At 37.1% G+C, this 20,224-nt stretch overlaps 3 protein-coding genes across 8 annotated transcripts; all 3 read right to left on the bottom strand.

The window, feature by feature from the left end:
• Positions 1 to 2,067: 2,067 nt before the first annotated feature.
• Positions 2,068 to 2,795, bottom strand: LOC105919526 (heat shock protein 30-like). The gene has a single exon (XM_036139783.1). The coding sequence runs from the start codon at positions 2,699 to 2,701 to the stop codon at positions 2,141 to 2,143; it is 561 nt and encodes a 186-aa protein (XP_035995676.1). The 5' UTR covers positions 2,702 to 2,795; the 3' UTR covers positions 2,068 to 2,140.
• Positions 2,796 to 4,859: 2,064 nt separating this feature from the next.
• Positions 4,860 to 19,249, bottom strand: LOC118563914 (heat shock protein 30-like). 6 transcript variants are annotated; one of them, XM_036140112.1, is made up of 2 exons: positions 18,621 to 19,249; positions 4,860 to 5,041 (listed from the first exon to the last, which is right to left on the bottom strand). In XM_036140112.1, exons 1-2 carry the CDS (start codon positions 19,174 to 19,176, stop codon positions 4,983 to 4,985), a joined length of 615 nt encoding a protein of 204 aa, XP_035996005.1. In that variant the 5' UTR covers positions 19,177 to 19,249; the 3' UTR covers positions 4,860 to 4,982. The 6 variants fall into 6 exon arrangements, with proteins under 6 accessions (XP_035996005.1, XP_035996000.1, XP_035996002.1 ...); XM_036140107.1 differs by lacking the exon at positions 18,621 to 19,249 and adding an exon at positions 11,405 to 11,479 and having other exon boundaries at positions 4,863 to 5,597; XM_036140109.1 differs by lacking the exon at positions 18,621 to 19,249 and adding an exon at positions 8,140 to 8,569 and having other exon boundaries at positions 4,877 to 5,227.
• Positions 10,731 to 11,446, bottom strand: LOC118563915 (heat shock protein 30-like). Its single transcript, XM_036140114.1, has one exon. It carries the CDS (start codon positions 11,402 to 11,404, stop codon positions 10,790 to 10,792), a length of 615 nt encoding a protein of 204 aa, XP_035996007.1. The 5' UTR covers positions 11,405 to 11,446; the 3' UTR covers positions 10,731 to 10,789.
• Positions 19,250 to 20,224: the final 975 nt, after the last annotated feature.

Below are 20,224 nucleotides of genomic sequence, written 5' to 3'. Positions count from 1 at the left end.
CCTGCTGCACCTCTCTCCATCACTTCCTCGCTCACCCTCCTCCCCACATGTCTGTCTGTTCGAAACTAGAGCAACGTCTTAATCGAGGCTCCGAGACGTGACGGGAATTCCTAAGCAGCCCCGGCCTCTGCAGTGCAGACACGCACGCACACACACACACACACGCACACACACACACACACGCACACACACACACACACACACACACACACAGAAGCAGAAACCCACATGTTCTGCTCTGCAGCCAATTAACAGCGCGCGATCTACCACCAAAGGAATAACTGCATTTTGATGAGCTGGAGCGTGTGTGTGTGTGTGTGTGTGTGTGTGTGTGTGTGTGTGTGTTGAGCTGGTGGCCGTCAGAAACACTTACACAGATAGAAGGATATCTCTTTTATGTGTTCAAGGGAAAGAGGGAGATTATGGTGTATTAGAAGCCTTCTCCAAGCGGGACAACCTGAGACAGGAACAGGGAAGTGCCTGAGATTTTCTTTCTGTGTGTGTGTGTGTGTGTGTGTGTGGGTGTGTTGGTGCAAACAAGCCGCATTAGGAGAACAATGCAGATGATTTACTTGGAGCTGAGCCTCGCTGTCTCCTCCTCATCCTCCTCCTCATCCGTCCTCTATTTTTGTTACCTTTCATTCTTCTTCTCCTCCTCCTCCTCCTCACGTCTATCCAGCCTCTACTTTGTGGAGTTCATCCAAAGGTGAATGCCTGGCACACACAAAAAAAAGTATATTCCCCCCTTCTGAAAACTCATATATTCTCTTTATGTGTCAAAAATATTGACATCAGCCTTGACACAATATCCCAGAGCAGCAAAGCACAGTGCTTGCCAGGTTTCATCATCCCCCCCGTATGTTCTTCAGAGATAGAATATGTTGAAACGAAAGCTGCGGGTTTGTAAATCTTGCTGGTTTCTTTGCCCCACTTCTCTGCACAGTCCTCCACATCTGTTCTTGTTAATTTAATGTGGGTAGGTAAGAGGTTTTGCACCGTTGATGAGAAGTGAAGTGAAAAACTTAATCGTTTTAGTGAATAAATAGGTCATTGAAGTATTAATTGAGAAACATAAGAATGCATGAATCCAGATTACCTATTTGGCATCAATCACCCTTTTTTCATGTGGTCTTTTTGATTACATACAATCATGCCATTAATATTTTCACGTTTGTAACGCTGCACAAAATATCTGCAAAATAAATGTATGTAACAGAATTAGGACGACAAGATTTTTTTCAACGTCAGAAAATGAATTCTCTAATGCACAGCTGGTAACTAGGAGAATCCTGCGCTTCCAATTGTTTGAGGATGAAATGCCGCCATCTAGGGGTTAAATTGGGCAATTACAACTCAGGGACTGCATATTCTAAAAAATTGTTACCTTTGTTTACTTTGCACAACGAATACATAAATTATTTAGAACTCATAGGACGTTTCTTTGTTTGTTTACCAACTTTAAAGGCTCTAAAAATATATATCAAATTTAGTAGTCTTAGCTTGTTTTAGGAGTTCTCTTTTATATGGGATTATATTAAAGGAAGTTTGGTCGTTTTTAACCACTACTTCCATATTTAAACCGAGCTTAAAAGGTTTAGTAAATTATAAAATATTCTTACTTTATATAACCATGGCTGTTTTCTTATTTTATTTAAAGAAATAGAGCTTTAAAAAATTGCTAGTGGTTTTATTCTATTGTCATTTTTATGTTATTTAGATACTGACCAAATGGTGTTTAATTGTTTAAATTTCATTAATCGGATTAATTTTGTTGCATCACAATTTTGGTGGTTTGGTCTTGTATTTTAGTTTCTTTAATATATCTAAAATCACCTTTATAATTTCACTGTAAAGTATATTCAATATAAATGTGTATTTCTTAAAAAAAAATAAAAACACCTGAGATGTTCGATTAAAAAGTAAAAAAAAAACACAATTCACTCTTTATTTAAATAAGTAAAACATTAATTCCCATTTTTTTATTCTTTCTTTATTTTTCTTTCTCGTGAGTACATAAAGTACACAATCATATTGTATTAAAAAAATAAAAATACATTGTCACATCAGTTGGAATGTTGCGGAGTCAAGGTTTGTCGACTTATGTGTCTCTGCTCGGCTGTCTTTTGCCTTTGAAACTCTCTTAAGTTTTCTTCTCCGAGCTCCTCCTCTTGATAGTCAGCTCTCTCTCAGCCGCCTCAACACCAGCAACTTTGGCTGCCTGGATGTGGAGCTTTCCATCTGGAGAAAGGCTGCAGCTGACGTCTTCATGGTTCACCCCTTCAGGCAGATCAAACTCCTGTCTGAACTCCTGCAGTCTGTAAGAGTAGGAGCCTTTGCCGTCCTCTTGTTTCTTCTCTGTCTTGCCGCTGACTCTCAGCTTCCTGCCCACCTGCCTGACTGACAGCTCTTCTGGAGCAAAGCCTTGAGTGTCCAGGGTTAGGCCAAAGTGCTCTCCCTCTTTGTCCAGCTGGTAGGAGACTGGCTGCAGAGCCACGCTGCTCCTAAAAGGCTCTGTGTCCTCCAGGATCTGGCTTTGAAGTTTCTCCATCAGCTGAAGACTGCTGCGCAGCTCTTGTAGGTTTCTTTGCAGGAGATCCTGCTGGTGGAACAGAGGCCTGACCTCTGGCCACAGACTGCGTACAGGCCAGGAGAAGTCCATGAATCTCCTGAATGCGTAGGGAAATCCACGAGAGCACAGCATGTTTCTCCTGTTTAGTCTTGAGTCTTCTTGTCTTGAGATGAATCTCTGTTCAGGCGTCTCTTCACTCCTCTGTTGCTTGTGTAGCTTTCTGTCAGTCAGTGGGACTGTCCCAGCTTTATATTCTAACAGGGGGAGCTCCAGAGGCTTCAGGAAGTTTCTGGTAATTACCACAGAACTCCACTGGGTGGAGCTGTTTCACACAATATATCTGCTCTTCCAATTTTTGCTGTTTGCCAACATCATTTCTTTCATCAAGTTTTCATTTCTTTTAACTTTTTGGGAGTCGGGGCAAAAATAACATTGTATAAACACACAATGTTTGATCCTGTTAAAGCAATTTTGGTTAAGTTTTTAGAACACTATAGCAGAATTATAAAACGGGTTTCTGAATCAACTCATACTTATTGTAATGTAGTAGATTTCCTAGAATATTTTCAGTAAATATATCTTATCTGTTTGTGTCAGGGTATATTATTCAACATATGTTGTCTTTAAAAAAAAAAGAATTGGAATGTACCTGGAGAGTACATGATGTGCTGAAAATCCAATAAATAAGAAATGTATCTTGTGTAATATAAACTTTTCAAACTAAATTATAAACCCAATGGTTATTTCTCTTTTACCTCCAGTGCACGACAACTTATATACGACAATATCTAAGAACTTATTCCTCTTTGTTTTTATTGAAAATACGGTATATTTATAATAGTAGATTTATTGTAGATTGCTTTACTAGTCTTTCAGTTCTTGCCATGGAAAAAAAAACTCCCCACAGCATAACACTCCCGCCTCCATGCTTCACTGTAGGGCGTTCAATACAGTTAATCACTAAATATTATTGTCTACATTAACAAATATGTATTCTTCTGGCCAAGCAGCCCTTAGGTTGAAATAATTTCTCAAATAGAACTCATTGTGTGTCTGTCAGTGGTGTTAAACCCCCATTTCTTGATTTTTTTTTTTTTAAGTTGGAGTATTCCATGGCTCCATACTTGGACCTCTTTATTTTCATTATACATTAATGATGAACCAAATGTTTGAGAAGACCTTCAGATCATGTTATATGTGGATGATGCTGTAATTTTAACAAACTCTAAGTATAAAATCAAAGTCTCAGAAAGAATAACATCAGCAATCATATATCGATTAGTGGCTTTTGAAATCATGTCTTTTATTAAATTCTCCAAAAACAATCTGAGCGTTACTTTCGAAACATCCATCTGAAAAGTCTTATCTGAATGTCTTGCTGAAAGGAGAGGAGCTCCAGTTTATACATATATTATATATCTTGGAGTTACCTTGGAGTCCACTTCATATCTTTTAAAAATGTGGAAAAAATATATCTAGAATTGTTCATTTTAATATTCATAACTTCAGACAAATCGTGTTATCATTGCCAGAAAATGGTGTTAAAATTATTCTTCATTACATGATTTTTTTTTTTTTTTTTTTTTTTGCATATTGAATACTGTATCACTAATTGGCCAATGACAAACTTGACAACCACAAAAACAACAGAATCACTATTCAAAATTAATTTCAAAAATTAATTTCATCCTCCAAAATACAATATTCTTAGTTTTGAAAGTTTTGGAAAATTTTAAATTGCTTTTTCATTATTTAAGGTTTGAAATGGACCTGCTCCACCACCTCTGGAAGAGTTTAAACTAAAATCCAGCACTAGAGAAAAGGTAACAAAAGCAAATACTAGAGGTGAAAGAGTAATACCTCTCAGACGCACATTTAGTCAACAGGTGTTATCAGTCGAGAGTACAGAAATTTGGAGCAACATCTCAGCTGATATAAGAGACTCTACTACATTCAGTTAATTTAAAACCAATTGTAAAAAAAAATGTCTCAAATGGAACCATATCTGTGATCACTAATGCCAGATTATCCTTATCATGGGCAGTGCTCTTAATGTTCCCCTAAATTTTATTCTAATGTTTTGTAATTGATCGATAGATTGCTTGCTTCTTGCTTTTAACTTGTTGACTTGCCAGAGGCAGAGGATGTAAAGTAGCCTTCAGGCTAATTCTGGCATATTTACATTTAATGTTATTGATTACGCACTGTCCCTTTTTAAATAAAAATTTAAAAAGAAAAAAAGGCCCATGTAGAACACTTCAGTTTGTAATATCCCTTTATTTTACAAATATTTCCATATACAAATACATTAATGTACAAAATTGCTATTTATCCTTATAACAATTGTTACAGAGATAAAAGTCCTCCCACTGGCACATCAACATGTATATGAGTCCATGTTTGCAGGTCTCTTCTATGATCTGTTGTCTGTCTCTGCTCGGCTGTCTTCTGCTTGTGAACACACACTCTGATGTGTTTCCTCCTCTGAGCTCCTCTTGATAGTCAGCTCTCTCTCAGCCGCCTCAACACCAGCAACTTTGGCTGCCTGGATGTGGAGCTTTCCATCTGGAGAAAGGCTGCAGCTGACGTCTTCATGGTTCACCCCTTCAGGCAGATCAAACTCCTGTCTGAACTCCTGCAGTCTGTAAGAGTAGGAGCCTTTGCCGTCCTCTTGTTTCTTCTCTGTCTTGCCGCTGACTCTCAGCTTCCTGCCCACCTGCCTGACTGACAGCTCTTCTGGAGCAAAGCCTTGAGTGTCCAGGGTTAGGCCAAAGTGCTCTCCCTCTTTGTCCAGCTGGTAGGATACTGGCTGCAGAGCCACGCTGCTCCTAAAAGGCTCTGTGTCCTCCAGGATCTGGCTTTGAAGTTTCTCCATCAGCTGAAGACTGCTGCACAGCTCTTGTAGGTTTCTTTGCAGGAGATCCTGCTGGCAGAACAGAGGCCTGACCTCTGGCCACAGACTGCGTACAGGCCAGGAGAAGTCCATGAATCTCCTGAATGCGTAGGGAAATCCACGAGAGCACAGCATGTTTCTCCTGTTTAGTCTTGAGTCTTCTTGTCTTGAGGTGAATCTCTGTTCAGGCGTCTCTTCACTCCTCTGTTGCTTGTGTAGCTTTCTGTCAGTCAGTGGGACTGTCCCAGCTTTATATTCTAACAGGTGGAGCTCCAGAGGCTTCAGGAAATTTCTGGTAATTACCACAGGACTCCACTGGGTGGAGCTGTTTCACACAATATATCTGCTCTTCCAGACTTTGCTGTTTGCCAACATCATTTCTTTCATCAAGTTTTCATTTCTTTAAATTTTTTGAGGGTCGGGGCATAAATAACATTGTATAAACACACAATGTTTGATCCTGTTAAAGCAATTTTGGTTACGTTTTTTTTTTAGAACACTATAGCAGAATTATAAAACGGATTTCTGAATCAATTCATACTTATTGTAATGTATTAGATTTCCTAGAATATTATCAGTAGATATAGCTTATCTGTTTGGGTCAGGGTATATTATTCAACATATGTTGTCTTTGAAAAAAACGGAATTGGAATGTACCTGTAGAGTACATGATGTGCTGAAAATCCAATAAATAAGAAATGTATCTTGAGTAATATAAACTTTTCAAATGAAATTTTAAACCCAATGGTTATTTCTCTTTTACCTCCAGTGCACGACAACTTATATAAGACAATATCTAAGAACTTATTTCTCTTTGTTTTTATTGAATATACAGTATATTTATAATAGTAGATTTATTGTAGATTGCTTTACTAGTCTTTCAGTTCTTGCCATGGAAAAAACCTCCCCACAGCATAACACTCCCACCACCATGCTTCACTGTAGGGCGTTCGATACAGTTAATCACCAAATATTATTGTCTAGATTAACAAAAATGTATTCCTCTGACCAAGCAGACCTTTGGTTGAAATAATTTCTCAAATAGAACTCATTGTGTGTCTGTCAGTGGTGTCAAACTCCCATTTCTTGATTTTCAAGTTGGAGTATTCCATGGCTCCATACTTGGACCTCTTTATTTTCATTATACATTAATGATTAACCAAATGTTTGCAAAGACCTTCAGATCATGTTATATGTAGATGATGCTGTAATTTTAACAAACTCTAAGTATGAAATCAAAGTCTCAGAAAGACTAACATCAGCAATCATATATCGATGAGTGGCTTTTGAAATCATGTCTTTTACTAAAATCTCCAAAAACAATCTGAGCTTTACTTTCGAAACGTCCATCTGCAAAGTCTTATCTGAATGTCTTGCTGAAAGGAGAGGAGCTCCAGTTTGTACATATATTATATATCTTGGAGTTACATTGGACTCCACTTCATATCTTTTAAAAATGTGGAAAAAATATATCAAGAATTGTTCATTTTAATGTTCATAACTTCAGACAAATCCGGTCATCATTGCCAGAAAATGGTGCTAAAATTATTCTTCATTACATGATTTATTTATTTTTTTGCATATTGAATACTGTATCACTAATTGGCCAATGACAAACTTGACAACCATAAAAACAACAGAATCACTGTTCAAAAAGGATTACAAAGTATTTGGGAAAAAAACAGTCCTTTCATCATTGTCTCATCCTCCAAAATACAATATTCTTAGTTTTGAAAGTTTTAGAAAATTTTAAATTGCCTGTTTCATTATTTAAGGTTTGAAATGGACCTGCTCCACCACCTCTGGAAGAGTTTAAACTAAAATCCAGCACTAATGGAAAGGTAACAAGAGCATATACTAGAGGTGAAAGAGTAATACCTCTCAGACGCACAACATTTAGTCAACAGGTGTTATCAGTCAAGAGTACAGAAATTTGGAGCAACATCTCAGCTGATATAAGAGACTCTACTACATTCAGTTAATTTAAAACCAATTGCAAAAAAATGGCTCAAAGGGAACCATATCTGTGATCACTAATGCCAGTTTATCCTTATTTGGGCAGTGCTCTTAATGTTCCCCTATCTTTTATTCTATTGTTTTGTAATTGATTGATTGATTGATTGCCTCTTGCTTTTATTTTGTTGGCTTGCCAGAGTCAGAGGATGTAAAGTAGCCTTCAGACTAATTCTGGCATATTTACATTTACTGTAATGTTAATGACTATGCACTGTCCGTTTTTAAATAAATATTTAAAAAGAAAAAAAAAGGCACATGTAGAATAACTCACTTTCTATTATCCATTTATTTTACAAATATTTCCATATACAAATACAATAATGTACAAAATTGCAATTCATCCTTACAACCACTGTTACAAAGATAAAAATCTTCCCACTGGAACATCAACATGTATATGAGTCCATGTTTGCAGGTCTCTTCTATGATCTGTTGTCTGTCTCTGCTCGGCTGTCTTCTGCTTGTGAACACACACTCTGATGTGTTTCCTCCTCTGAGCTCCTCTTGATAGTCAGCTCTCTCTCAGCCGCCTCAACACCAGCAACTTTGGCTGCCTGGATGTGGAGCTTTCCATCTGGAGAAAGGCTGCAGCTGACGTCTTCATGCTTCACCCCTTCAGGCAGATCAAACTCCTGTCTGAACTCCTGCAGTCTGTAAGAGCCTTTGCCGTCCTCTTGTTTCTTCTCTGTCTTGCCGCTGACTCTCAGCTTCCTGCCCACCTGCCTGACTGACAGCTCTTCTGGAGCAAAGCCTTGAGTGTCCAGGGTTAGGCCAAAGTGCTCTCCCTCTTTGTCCAGCTGGTAGGAGACTGGCTGCAGAGCCACGCTGCTCCTCAAAGGCTCTGTGTCCTCCAGGATCTGGCTTTGAAGTTTGTCCATCAGCTGAAGACTGCTGCGCAGCTCTTGTAGGTTTCTTTGCAGGAGATCCTGCTGGTAGAACAGAGGCCTGACCTCTGGCCACAGACTGCGTACAGGCCAGGAGAAGTCCATGAATGGACTGAGGGCAGACGGGAATCCATGAGAGCACAGCATGTTTCTCCTGTTTAGTCTTGGGTTTTCTTGTCTTGAGGTGAATCTCTGTTCAGGCGTCTCTTCACTCCTCTGTTGCTTGTGTAGCTTTCTGTCAGTCAGTGGGACTGTCCCAGCTTTATATTCTACCAGGTGGAGCTCCAGAGGCTTCAGGAAGTTTCTGGTAGTTACCACAGAACTCCACTGGGTGGAGCTCTTTCACACAATTCATCTGCTCTTCTAGACTTTGCTGTTTGCAAAGATAATTTCTTTCATCAAGTTTGCTTAAGTAATATTTTGTTGGGTATAAAAATATTGTTATGTTGTATAAAACACAATGTTTGAACCTGTTAAACAAATATAATTTGAAAGTTTATCATGAACATTAAAACAGAATATCTTAAAAAGTGAAAGTGTGCTTTTTATTGATGCACCATATTTACAGAATATTTGTATCTCATCTAATTTAAAAATTTCCTTTGCCAGACTGATCCAAATGGTTCATTTTCTTTTTCCTCCATAAAAAGACAACTTCTATAAGACAATATCTGAGGATGTTTTTCATTGTGTTTTTATAGACAACAGGGTATATTCATAATAAGTGCTATATATCGTCTGCTAACAATAATAAGTCTTGGCCTTTCTGTAGCCTTCGAATAGAAACAAATTTATACAATATATCGTTCAAAATGCTCATACGTTCAGCAGTTTTCTTTAGATATTATATGAGCACGTTTGTTTATTTAGGTCAAATGATTAAAAGTCAAACTTCATCAGCCATGTTTTTATAATTTATTGATTTTTTTATTACAGTTCATACCTAATACCCAACATATATCAGAAAAAATGTTTACTACATCATTTATAGAAATGAAGTGATATTAGTAATAGAATTTGTATTTGTTTCAGGGCAGCCTTGACAGACATTTAACAAATTCAACTGCTTTTCTAAGTGCTATACTAGAGCTGTTCAATGGATTCTGTTTACATGAAACCATGTCCCTTTTTTATATAGGAAGAAATAAAACTTTAGCGGCTCTGTGGTACGTTTTTTGTTTGTCAGTGTCCTGCTGAAAGATGAACCACTGCGTATGTCTGAGGTCAAGAACATTCTGGAACATGTTTTCATCCAGAATCTCTGTGAACATTACCGAATTTATTTTTTCCTGTCTTGTGACTAGATTTTCAGTTTGTGCCACTGAAAATTCTCCCCATAGAATAACATTGCCACCACCATGCTTCACTGCAGGGATGATATTCTCCTTGTGATGAGTGTAGCCTGGTTCCCTCAGAATATGGTGTTTGGAATTGATGCCAAAATGTTTGATCTTCACCCCATCAGACTACAGAAATGTAATTTCTCGTGTTCTGAGAGTTTTAAGGGGGCTTTTTGGCAAACCCAAGGCAGACTGGCATGTCCCTCTAACTAAGGAGTTGCTTCCATCTGGCCACTCTACCCTACAGGCCTGATTGGTGGATTGTTGCAGAGATGACTGTCCTTTAAGAACGTTCCTCTCTCTCCACAGAGCAGCACTGGAGCTCTGACAGAGTGGTCGTCAGATTATTGGTCACCTCCCTGACTAAGGCCCTTCTTTCCCAATCTTTCAGTTAAGATGGCCAAGCAGCTCTTGGAGGAGTCCAGCGAATTCCATACTTCTTCTACTTAGAGATGATGGAGGCCATGTTCAAAGCAACAGGAATCTGTCGTTAATTTTTCTCAAATTTAGATTTTTAGACAATCCTGTCTAAGAGGTCTGGAGATGAATCCTTTGATTTCATGCTTGGTTTGCATTCTGTAATGCTCTGGGTGTGACTTTCCAAATCCTGGTCAGTTTACTGAATTTACCACAGATAGACTCCAATGAAGCTGTAGCAACATCTGAAGGATGATCAGTGGAAACATGATGAGCACACACTTAAATCCTAGTATGTTAGCAATGGTACATAAGGTTTTTTTTCTAATAGATTAGCAAAAATGTGAAATTAACTTATTTTATTATGTAAGTATCGGACTATGTGTAGAGTTTTTAGTGGAACAAAGTGTTTAACCGATTTTCTGATAGGGTTGTGACATATCTGATGGTGGAAAAACTTAATACCTTTCATGTGTATTTAGCAAGTCCACAGAATAAAGCACATTTAGAACACTTCAGTTTCTAATATCCCTTTATTTTACAAATATTTCAATACACAAATACATTAAAGTACAAAATTGCTATTTATCCCTATAACAATTGTTACAGAGATAAAAGTCCTCCCACTGGCACATCAACATGTGTATGAGTCCATGTTTGCAGGTCTCTTCTATGATCTGTTGTCTGTCTCTGCTCGGCTGTCTTCTGCTTGTGAACACACACTCTGATGTGTTTCCTCCTCTGAGCTCCTCTTGATAGTCAGCTCTCTCTCAGCCGCCTCAACACCAGCAACTTTGGCTGCCTGGATGTGGAGCTTTCCATCTGGAGAAAGGCTGCAGCTGACGTCTTCATGGTTCACCCCTTCAGGCAGATCAAACTCCTGTCTGAACTCCTGCAGTCTGTAAGAGTAGGAGCCTTTGCCGTCCTCTTGTTTCTTCTCTGTCTTGCCGCTGACTCTCAGCTTCCTGCCCACCTGCCTGACTGACAGCTCTTCTGGAGCAAAGCCTTGAGTGTCCAGGGTTAGGCCAAAGTGCTCTCCCTCTTTGTCCAGCTGGTAGGAGACTGGCTGCAGAGCCACGCTGCTCCTCAAAGGCTCTGTGTCCTCCAGGATCTGGCTTTGAAGTTTCTCCATCAGCTGAAGACTGCTGCGCAGTTCTTGTAGGTTTCTTTGCAGGAGATCCTGCTGGTAGAACAGAGGCCTGACCTCTGGCCACAGACTGCGTACAGGCCAGGAGAAGTCCATGAATGGACTGAGGGCAGACGGGAATCCATGAGAGCACAGCATGTTTCTCCTGTTTAGCCTTGAGTCTTCTTGTCTTGAGATGAATCTCTGTTCAGGCGTCTCTTCACTCCTCTGTTGCTTGTGTAGCTTTCTGTCAGTCAGTGGGACTGTCCCAGCTTTATATTCTAACAGGTGGAGCTCCAGAGGCTTCAGGAAGTTTCTGGTAATTACCACAGAACTCCACTGGGTGGAGCTCTTTCACACAATTCATCTGCTCTTCTAGACTTTGCTGTTTGCAAAGATAATTTCTTTCATCAAGTTTTCTTAAGTAATATTTTGTTGGGTATAAAAATATTGTTATGTTGTATAAAACACAATATTTGAACCTGTTAAACAAATATAATTTTAAAGTTTATCATGAACATTAAAACAGAATATCTTAAAAAGTGAAAGTGTGCTTTTTATTGATGCACCATATTTACAGAATATTTGTATCTCATCTAATTTAAAAATTTCCTTTGCCAGACTGATCCAAATGGTTCATTTTCTTTTTCCTCCATAAAAAGACAACTTCTATAAGACAATATCTGAGGATGTTTTTCATTGTGTTTTTATAGACAACAGGGCATATTCATAATAAGTGCTATATATCGTCTGCTAACAATAATAAGTCTTGGCCTTTCTGTAGCCTTCGAATAGAAACAAATTTATACAATATATCGTTCAAAATGCTCATACGTTCAGCAGTTTTCTTTAGATATTATATTAGCACGTTTGTTTATTTAGGTCAAATGATTAAAAGTCAAACTTCATCAGCCATGTTTTTATAATTTATTCATTTTTTTTATTACAGTTCAAACCTAATACCCAACATATATCAGAAAAAAATTTTACTACATCATTTATAGAAATGAAGTGATATTAGTGATAGAATTTGTATTTGTTTCAGGGCAGCCTTGACAGACATTTGACAAATTCAACTGCTTTTCTAAGTGCTATACTAGAGCTGTTCAATGGATTCTGTTTACATGAAACCATGTCCCTTTTTTATATAGGAAGAAATAAAACTTTAGCGGCTCTGTGGTACGTTTTTTGTTTGTCAGTGTCCTGCTGAAAGATGAACCACTGCGTACGTCTGAGGTCAAGAACATTCTGGAACATGTTTTCATCCAGAATCTCTGTGAACATTACTGAATTTATATTTTCCTCTCTTGTGACTAGATTTTCAGTTCTTGCCTCTGAAAATTCTCCCCATAGAATAACACTGCCACCACCATGCTTCACTGCAGGGATGATATTCTCCTTGTGATGAGTGTAGCCTGGTTCCCTCAGAATATGGTGTTTGGAATTCATGCCGAAATGTTTAATCTTCGCCCAATCAGACTAAAGAAATGTAATTTCTCGTGTTCTGAGAGTTTTAAGGGGGCTTTTTGGAAAACCCAAGGCAGACTGACATGTTCCTCTAGTTAAGGAGTTACTTCCATCTGGCCACTCTACCCTACAGGCCTGAGTGTTGGATTGGTGCTGAGATGAATGTCCTTTTAGAAGGTTCTTCTCTCTCCACAGAGCAGCACTGGAGCTCTGACAGAGTGTCCGTCAGATTATTGGTCACCTCCCTGACTAAGGCCCTTCTAAGTGGAACAAAGTATTTAACCGATTTTCTGATAGGGTTGTAACATACCTGATGGTGGAAAAACTTAATACATTTCATATGTATTTAGCAAGTTCACAGAATAAAAGCACATGTAGAAAACTTCAGTTTCTATTATCCATTTATTTTACAAATATTTCCATATACAAATACATTAATGTACCAGAACTCTACTGGGTGAAGCTCTTTCACACAATATATCTGCTCTTCCAGATTTTGCTGTTTGCAAAGATAATTTCTTTCATCAAATTTTCTTAAGTAATTTTTTAGTGGATCACAAAAAAGGCTTTGTGTTTTATAAAACAAAATGTTTGAATATGTTAAGCAAAATTTTGTTAAATATTTATTACATTAAAGCAGAATATTTAACTTTTTTATTTTTACTAAATGTATCTTGTCTAATACAAATTTTTCATTTGAATAATGCATCTAACTGGTTAATAATTTCTTAGGAAGCAAGACACTAACAATCTCTAATGACTTATTTCTCATGTTTTAATAAAAAACAGGGCATATTCATACTAAGCGCTGCAGGTTGTCTGCTGAAAATATTTAATCATGGCCTTTCCTTAGACTTCAAATTAAGTCAGAAATTAATTTGCACAGTATATCTTTTTAATATGCTCATTAGTTTGATCAATTTTTATTTACATATTTATTATATGATCATATGAAGTGATTTAAGTCAAATGATTAAAAGTCAGACTTCATCAGACATATCATAAGTATATATTAATTTATTTGATTATTGCCATAATAAACTTGGGCCCCTGGTGGGAGATAGTATTAAAATATCTGTGATGATACATGGTAGAAAGAACAAAGCTAAAAGTATGATATACAGCAAAAAGTAATCATACTTTAAAGCAATAGATTGTCAGATACAACCAGCCATGGAGACCATATTTACCACTTTGTAATACAAACTGGCTTTTTAAACATTAGATCTCTGTCAACAAAAAGATTTTTAATGAATGCTTTCATTACCGACTATAATCTTCATGTTATGTTTTTAAGATAAACATGGTTACATAAATTCAATGAGGCACCTATTCTGATAGAGTCAATGCCTCCAAGCTGCAATTTTTCTTTGTCAAAGCAGACAGCAAAGAAAAGATGTGGCCACTTTTTTTGTGATTCACTAAAGTGTAAAAAGGTGTTCCTGGGAAATTTTCTCTTTTTAATATTAGGCTCTCAAGGTAAAGAGCCCGGTACGAACTCTGATCTTGTTTGCTGGCAGGCGTCATGAGTTCAAATCAAACCTTTATTAAAGATTTAAATGACCTCCAGTGAAAGGTGTTGATTCCGACTGTTTGTTTATTGTGGGAGATTTCAACTTTCATGTTGACCCCTCTGAAGACAGAGGTGCAAAAGAACCATGTGACACACTTAGAAATGTTGGTTTAACTCAACATGCTAAGCAGCCAACACCAAAGGTGGGTAGAGTAGCCACAAACTGTACTTAAGTAAGAGTAGCACTACTTCAACACATTTTTACTCAAGTAAAAGTAAAAAGTAGTCAGCCAAGAAATTACTTAAATGAGAGTAAAAAGTATTCAGTAAGAAGGCTACTCAACACTTACTAACTAATTATAACAATTGATCATTTAATATTTAAAAAATATGTAATCAGACAGACTAAAATATAAGGTTATGTACAAATTCTGGTATTTTAAAGACAAAAGATACACTAAAGACAAAAGAAACAATTTTCTAAATTATTTTTTCAACATAAATCTTCAAAGCAATACTTACAGCACTTGACGTACGTGCAGTATGTTAGAACAGTGCAAAGTACTAACAGTGACAATATCTACTATTTACTGGATGCTCATTTGACCTCCAAATCCCTCAATGAGCTCAGCAGATAGAAAATAACATTAAAATAATAAAGCTTGTGTACAAATAAGACGTCTTACTTTAACATAAACTCTAGGTGTTTGTCTTCTGGTGCATTTTTTGTTATAACACATATTGTTTATTCATGAAGTTACACACACTGAAAGGAGTAGCTAGAAATTTTACTCATGTAAGAGTAGCAATACTTGAGTAATAATATGACTCAAGAAAAAGTTCTAAATCCACTTCATCCTGTAACTCATATAAACTTATACTTCAGTATGTTAGCTATTAATATTAATACTTGTGTACATGTGGTTCCATGGTTTGGTTGTAATATATTTGCAAAAATGTGAAAATAACTTAATTAATCATGAAATTATCAGGTTCTATGTATAGAGTTTTTAGTATAAAAAAAGATTATAAGTATATATATTTTCTTATAAGGCTGGAACATACCTGATGGTGGAACAACTGACAGAATAAAGCACATGAAGAACAACTAATTTTCTATTATCCCTTTATTTTACTAATATTTCCATATACAAATACATTAATGTACAAAATTACAATTCTTACTCACAACCATTGTCACAAAAATAAAAATCTTCCCATTGGCACATCAACATGTATATGAGTCCATGTCTGCAGGTCTCTTCTATGATCTGTTGTCTGTCTCTGCTCGGCTGTCTTCTGCTTGTGAACACACACTCTGATGTGTTTCCTCCTCTGAGCTCCTCTTGATAGTCAGCTCTCTCTCAGCCGCCTCAACACCAGCAACTTTGGCTGCCTGGATGTGGAGCTTTCCATCTGGAGAAAGGCTGCAGCTGACGTCTTCATGGTTCACCCCTTCAGGCAGATCAAACTCCTGTCTGAACTCCTGCAGTCTGTAAGAGTAGGAGCCTTTGCCGTCCTCTTGTTTCTTCTCTGTCTTGCCGCTGACTCTCAGCTTCCTGCCCACCTGCCTGACTGACAGCTCTTCTGGAGCAAAGCCTTGAGTGTCCAGGGTTAGGCCAAAGTGCTCTCCCTCTTTGTCCAGCTGGTAGGAGACTGGCTGCAGAGCCATGCTGCTCCTCAAAGGCTCTGTGTCCTCCAGGATCTGGCTTTGAAGTTTCTCCATCAGCTGAAGACTGCTGCGCAGCTCTTGTAGGTTTCTTTGCAGGAGATCCTGCTGGTAGAACAGAGGCCTGACCTCTGGCCACAGACTGCGTACAGGCCAGGAGACGTCCATGAATGGACTGAGGGCAGACGGGAATCCATGAGAGCACAGCATGTTTCTCCTGTTTAGTCTTGAGTCTTCTTGTCTTGAGATGAATCTCTGTTCAGGCGTCTCTTCACTCCTCTGTTGCTTGTGTAGCTTTCTGTCAGTCAGTGGGACTGTCCCAGCTTTATATTCTACCAGGTGGAGCTCCAGAGGCTTCAGGAAGTTTCTGGTAATTACCACAGAACTCCACTGGGTGGAGCTGTTTCACACAATTTATCTGCTCTTCCAGATTTTGCTGTTTGCCAACATCATTTATTTCATCCAGTTTTCTTAAGTAAATTTTTAGTGGATCACAAAAAATACTTTGTATTTTATAAAACAAAATGTTTGAATCTGTTAAGCAAATATTTGTTAAATATTTATTACATTAAAGCAGCATATTTAACTTTTTTATTTTTACTAAATGTATCTTGTCTAATACAAATTTTTGATTTGAATAATGCATCTTACTGGTTAATAATTTCTTAGGAAGCAAGACACTAACAATCTCTAATGACTTATTTCTCATGTTTTAATAAAAAACAGGGCATATTCATACTAAGCGCTGCAGGTTGTCTGCTGAAAATATTTAATCATGGCCTTTCCTTAGACTCCGAATTAAGTCAGAAATTAATTTACACAGTATATCTTTTTAATATGCTCATTAGTTTGATCAATATTATTTACATATTTATTATATGATCATATGAAGTGATTTAAGTCAAATGATTAAAAGACAGACTTCATCAGCCATATCATAAGTATGTATTAATTTATTTGATTATTGCCATAATAAACTTGGGCACCTGGTGGGAGATAGTATTAAAATATCTGTGATGATACATGGTAGAAAGAACAAAGCTAAAAGTATGATATACAGCAAAAAGTAATCATACTTTAAAGCAATAGATTGTCAGATACAACCAGCCATGGAGACTATATTTACCACTTTGTAATACAAACTGGCTTTTTAAACATTAGATCTCTGACAACAAAAATAATTTTTAATGAATGCTTTCATTATGGACTATAATCTTCATGTTATGTTTTTAGGATAGACATGGTTACATAAATTCAATGAGGCACCTATTCTGATAGAGTCGATGCTTCCACACTGCAATTTTCCTTTGTCAAAGCAGACAGCAAAGAAAAGATGTGGCCACTTTATTTTGTGATTCCCTAAAGTGTAAAAAGGTGTTTCTGGGAAATTATCTCCTTTGAATATTAGGCTGTCAAGGTAAAGAGCCCGGTACGAACTCTGATCTTGTTTGGTGGAGGGCGTCATGAGTTCAAATCAAACCTTCATTAAAGATTTAAATGACCTCCAGTGAAAGGTGTTGATTCCGACTGTTTGTTTATTGTGGGAGATTTCAACTTTCATGTTGACAGCTCTGAAGACAGAGGTGCAAAAGAACCATGTGACCCACTTAGAAATGTTGGTTTTACTCAACATGCTAAACAGCAAACACCAGAGGTGGGTAGAGTAGCCACAAATTGTACTTAAGTAAGAGTAGCACTACTTCAACATATTTTTACTCAAGTAAAAGTAAAAAGTAGTCAGCCAAGAAATTACTTAAATGAGAGTAAAAAGTATTCAGTAAGAAGGCTACTCAACACTTACTAACTAATTATAACAATTGATCATTTAATATTTAAAAAATATGTAATCAGACAGACTAAAATATAAGGTTATGTACAAATTCTGGTATTTTAAAGACAAAAGAAACAATTTTCTAAATTATTTTTTCAACATAAATCTTCAAAGCAATACTTACAGCACTTGACGTACGTGCAGTATGTTAGAACAGTGCAAAGTACTAACAGTGACAATATATACTATTTACTGGGTGCTCATTTGACCTCCAAATCCCTCAATGAGCTCAGCAGATAGAAAATGACATTAAAATAATAAAGCTTGTGTACAAATAAGACGTCTTACTTTAACATAAACTCTAGGTTTTTGTCTTCTGGTGCATTTTTGGTTAAAACATGTATGTTCTTTATTCATGAAGTTACTGACACTGAATGGAGTAGCCAGAAATTTTACTCATGTAAGAGTAGCGATACTTGAGTAATAATATGACTCAAGAAAAAGTTTTAATTCCACTTCATCCTGTAACTCATATAAACTTATATTTGAGTATGTTAGCTATTATTATTACTTGTGTACATTTGGTTCCATGGTTTAGTTGTAATATATTTGCAAAAATGTGAAAATAACTTATTTAATTATGAAATCATCAGGTTCTATGTGTAGAGTTTTTTTGTATAAAAAAAGATTTTAAGAATATATATTTTCTTATAAGGCTAGAACATACCTGATGGTGGAAAAACTGACAGAATAAAAGCACATGAAGAACAATTCACTTTCGGTTATCCCTTTATTTTACAAATATTGCCATATACAAATACATTAAAGTACAAAATTACAATTCTTACTCACAACCACTGTTAAAATGATTAAAAATTTTCCCATTGGCACATCAACATGTATCTGTTGTCTGTCTCTGCTCGGCTGTCTTCTGCTTGTGAACACACACTCTGATGTGTTTCCTCCTCTGAGCTCCTCTTGATAGTCAGCTCTCTCTCAGCCGCCTCAACACCAGCAACTTTGGCTGCCTGGATGTGGAGCTTTCCATCTGGAGAAAGGCTGCAGCTGACGTCTTCATGGTTCACCCCTTCAGGCAGATCAAACTCCTGTCTGAACTCCTGCAGTCTGTAAGAGTAGGAGCCTTTGCCGTCCTCTTGTTTCTTCTCTGTCTTGCCGCTGACACTCAGCTTCCTGCCCACCTGCCTGACTGACAGCTCTTCTGGAGCAAAGCCTTGAGTGTCCAGGGTTAGGCCAAAGTGCTCTCCCTCTTTGTCCAGCTGGTAGGAGACTGGCTGCAGAGCCACGCTGCTCCTCAAAGGCTCTGTGTCCTCCAGGATCTGGCTTTGAAGTTTCTCCATCAGCTGAAGACTGCTGCGCAGCTCTTGTAGGTTTCTTTGCAGGAGATCCTGCTGGTAGAACAGAGGCCTGACCTCTGGCCACAGACTGCGTACAGGCCAGGAGACGTCCATGAATGGACTGAGGGCAGACGGGAATCCATGAGAGCACAGCATGTTTCTCCTGTTTAGTCTTGAGTCTTCTTGTCTTAAGGTGAATCTCTGTTCAGGCGTCTCTTCACTCCTCTGTTGCTTGTGTAGCTTTCTGTCAGTCAGTGGGACTGTCCCAGCTTTATATTCTAACAGGCGGAGCTCCAGAGGCTTCAGGAAGTTTCTGGTAAGTACCACAGAACTCCACTGGGTGGAGCTCTTTGACACAATTTATCTGCTCTTCCAGATTTTGCTGTTTGCAAAGATAATTTCTTTCATCAAATTTTCTTAAGTAATTTTTTAGTGGATCACAAAAAAAGGCTTTGTGTTTTATAAAACAAAATGTTTGAATCTGTTAAGCAAATATTTGTTAAATATTTATTACATTAAAGCAACATATTTAACTTTTTTATTTTTACTAAATGTATCTTGTCTAATACAAATTTTTGATTTGAATAATGCATCTTACTGGTTAATAATTTCTTAGGAAGCAAGACACTAACAATCTCTAATGACTTATTTCTCATGTTTTAATAAAAAACAGGGCATATTCATACTAAGCGCTGCAGGTTGTCTGCTGAAAATATTTAATCATGTCCTTTCTTTAGACTCCGAATTAAGTCAGAAATTAATTTACACAGTATATCTTTTTAATATGCTCATTAGTTTGATCAATTTTTATTTACATATTTATTATATGATCATATGAAGTGATTTAAGTCAAATGATTAAAAGACAGACTTCATCAGCCATATCATAAGTATATATTAATTTATTTGATTATTGCCATAATAAACTTGGGTACCTGGTGGGAGATAGTATTAAAATATCTGTGATGATACATGGTAGAAAGAACAAAGCTAAAAGTATGATATACAGCAAAAAGTAATCATACTTTAAAGCAATAGATTGTCAGATACAACCAGCCATGGAGACTAAATTTACCACTTTGTAATACAAACTGGCTTTTTAAACAATAGATCTCTGACAAGAAAAATAATTTTTAATGAATGCTTTCATTACCAACTATAATCTTCATGTTATGTTTTTAGGATAGACATGGTTACATAAATTC

This window comes from Fundulus heteroclitus, chromosome 8, assembly GCF_011125445.2.
Source record: "Fundulus heteroclitus isolate FHET01 chromosome 8, MU-UCD_Fhet_4.1, whole genome shotgun sequence".
NCBI classification, from domain to species: Eukaryota; Metazoa; Chordata; class Actinopteri; order Cyprinodontiformes; family Fundulidae; genus Fundulus; species Fundulus heteroclitus.
The sequence above is the reverse complement of the archived record's forward strand: the minus strand, read 5'-3'. Positions and strand labels throughout refer to the sequence as shown.

Bases quoted from the DNA above. Each gene is read 5' to 3' on its own strand.
- LOC105919526 (XM_036139783.1), bottom strand. From the start codon at position 2,701: ATGCTGTGCTCTCGTGGATTTCCCTACGCATTCAGGAGATTCATGGAC.
- LOC118563915 (XM_036140114.1), bottom strand. From the start codon at position 11,404: ATGCTGTGCTCTCATGGATTCCCGTCTGCCCTCAGTCCATTCATGGAC.
- LOC118563914 (XM_036140112.1), bottom strand. From the start codon at position 19,176: ATGCTGTGCTCTCATGGATTCCCGTCTGCCCTCAGTCCATTCATGGAC. The intron at 5,042-18,620 runs ATCAGAGTGTGT...AGGAGGAAACAC, and splicing joins GAGCTCAGAGGAGGAAACAC to ATCAGAGTGTGTGTTCACAA.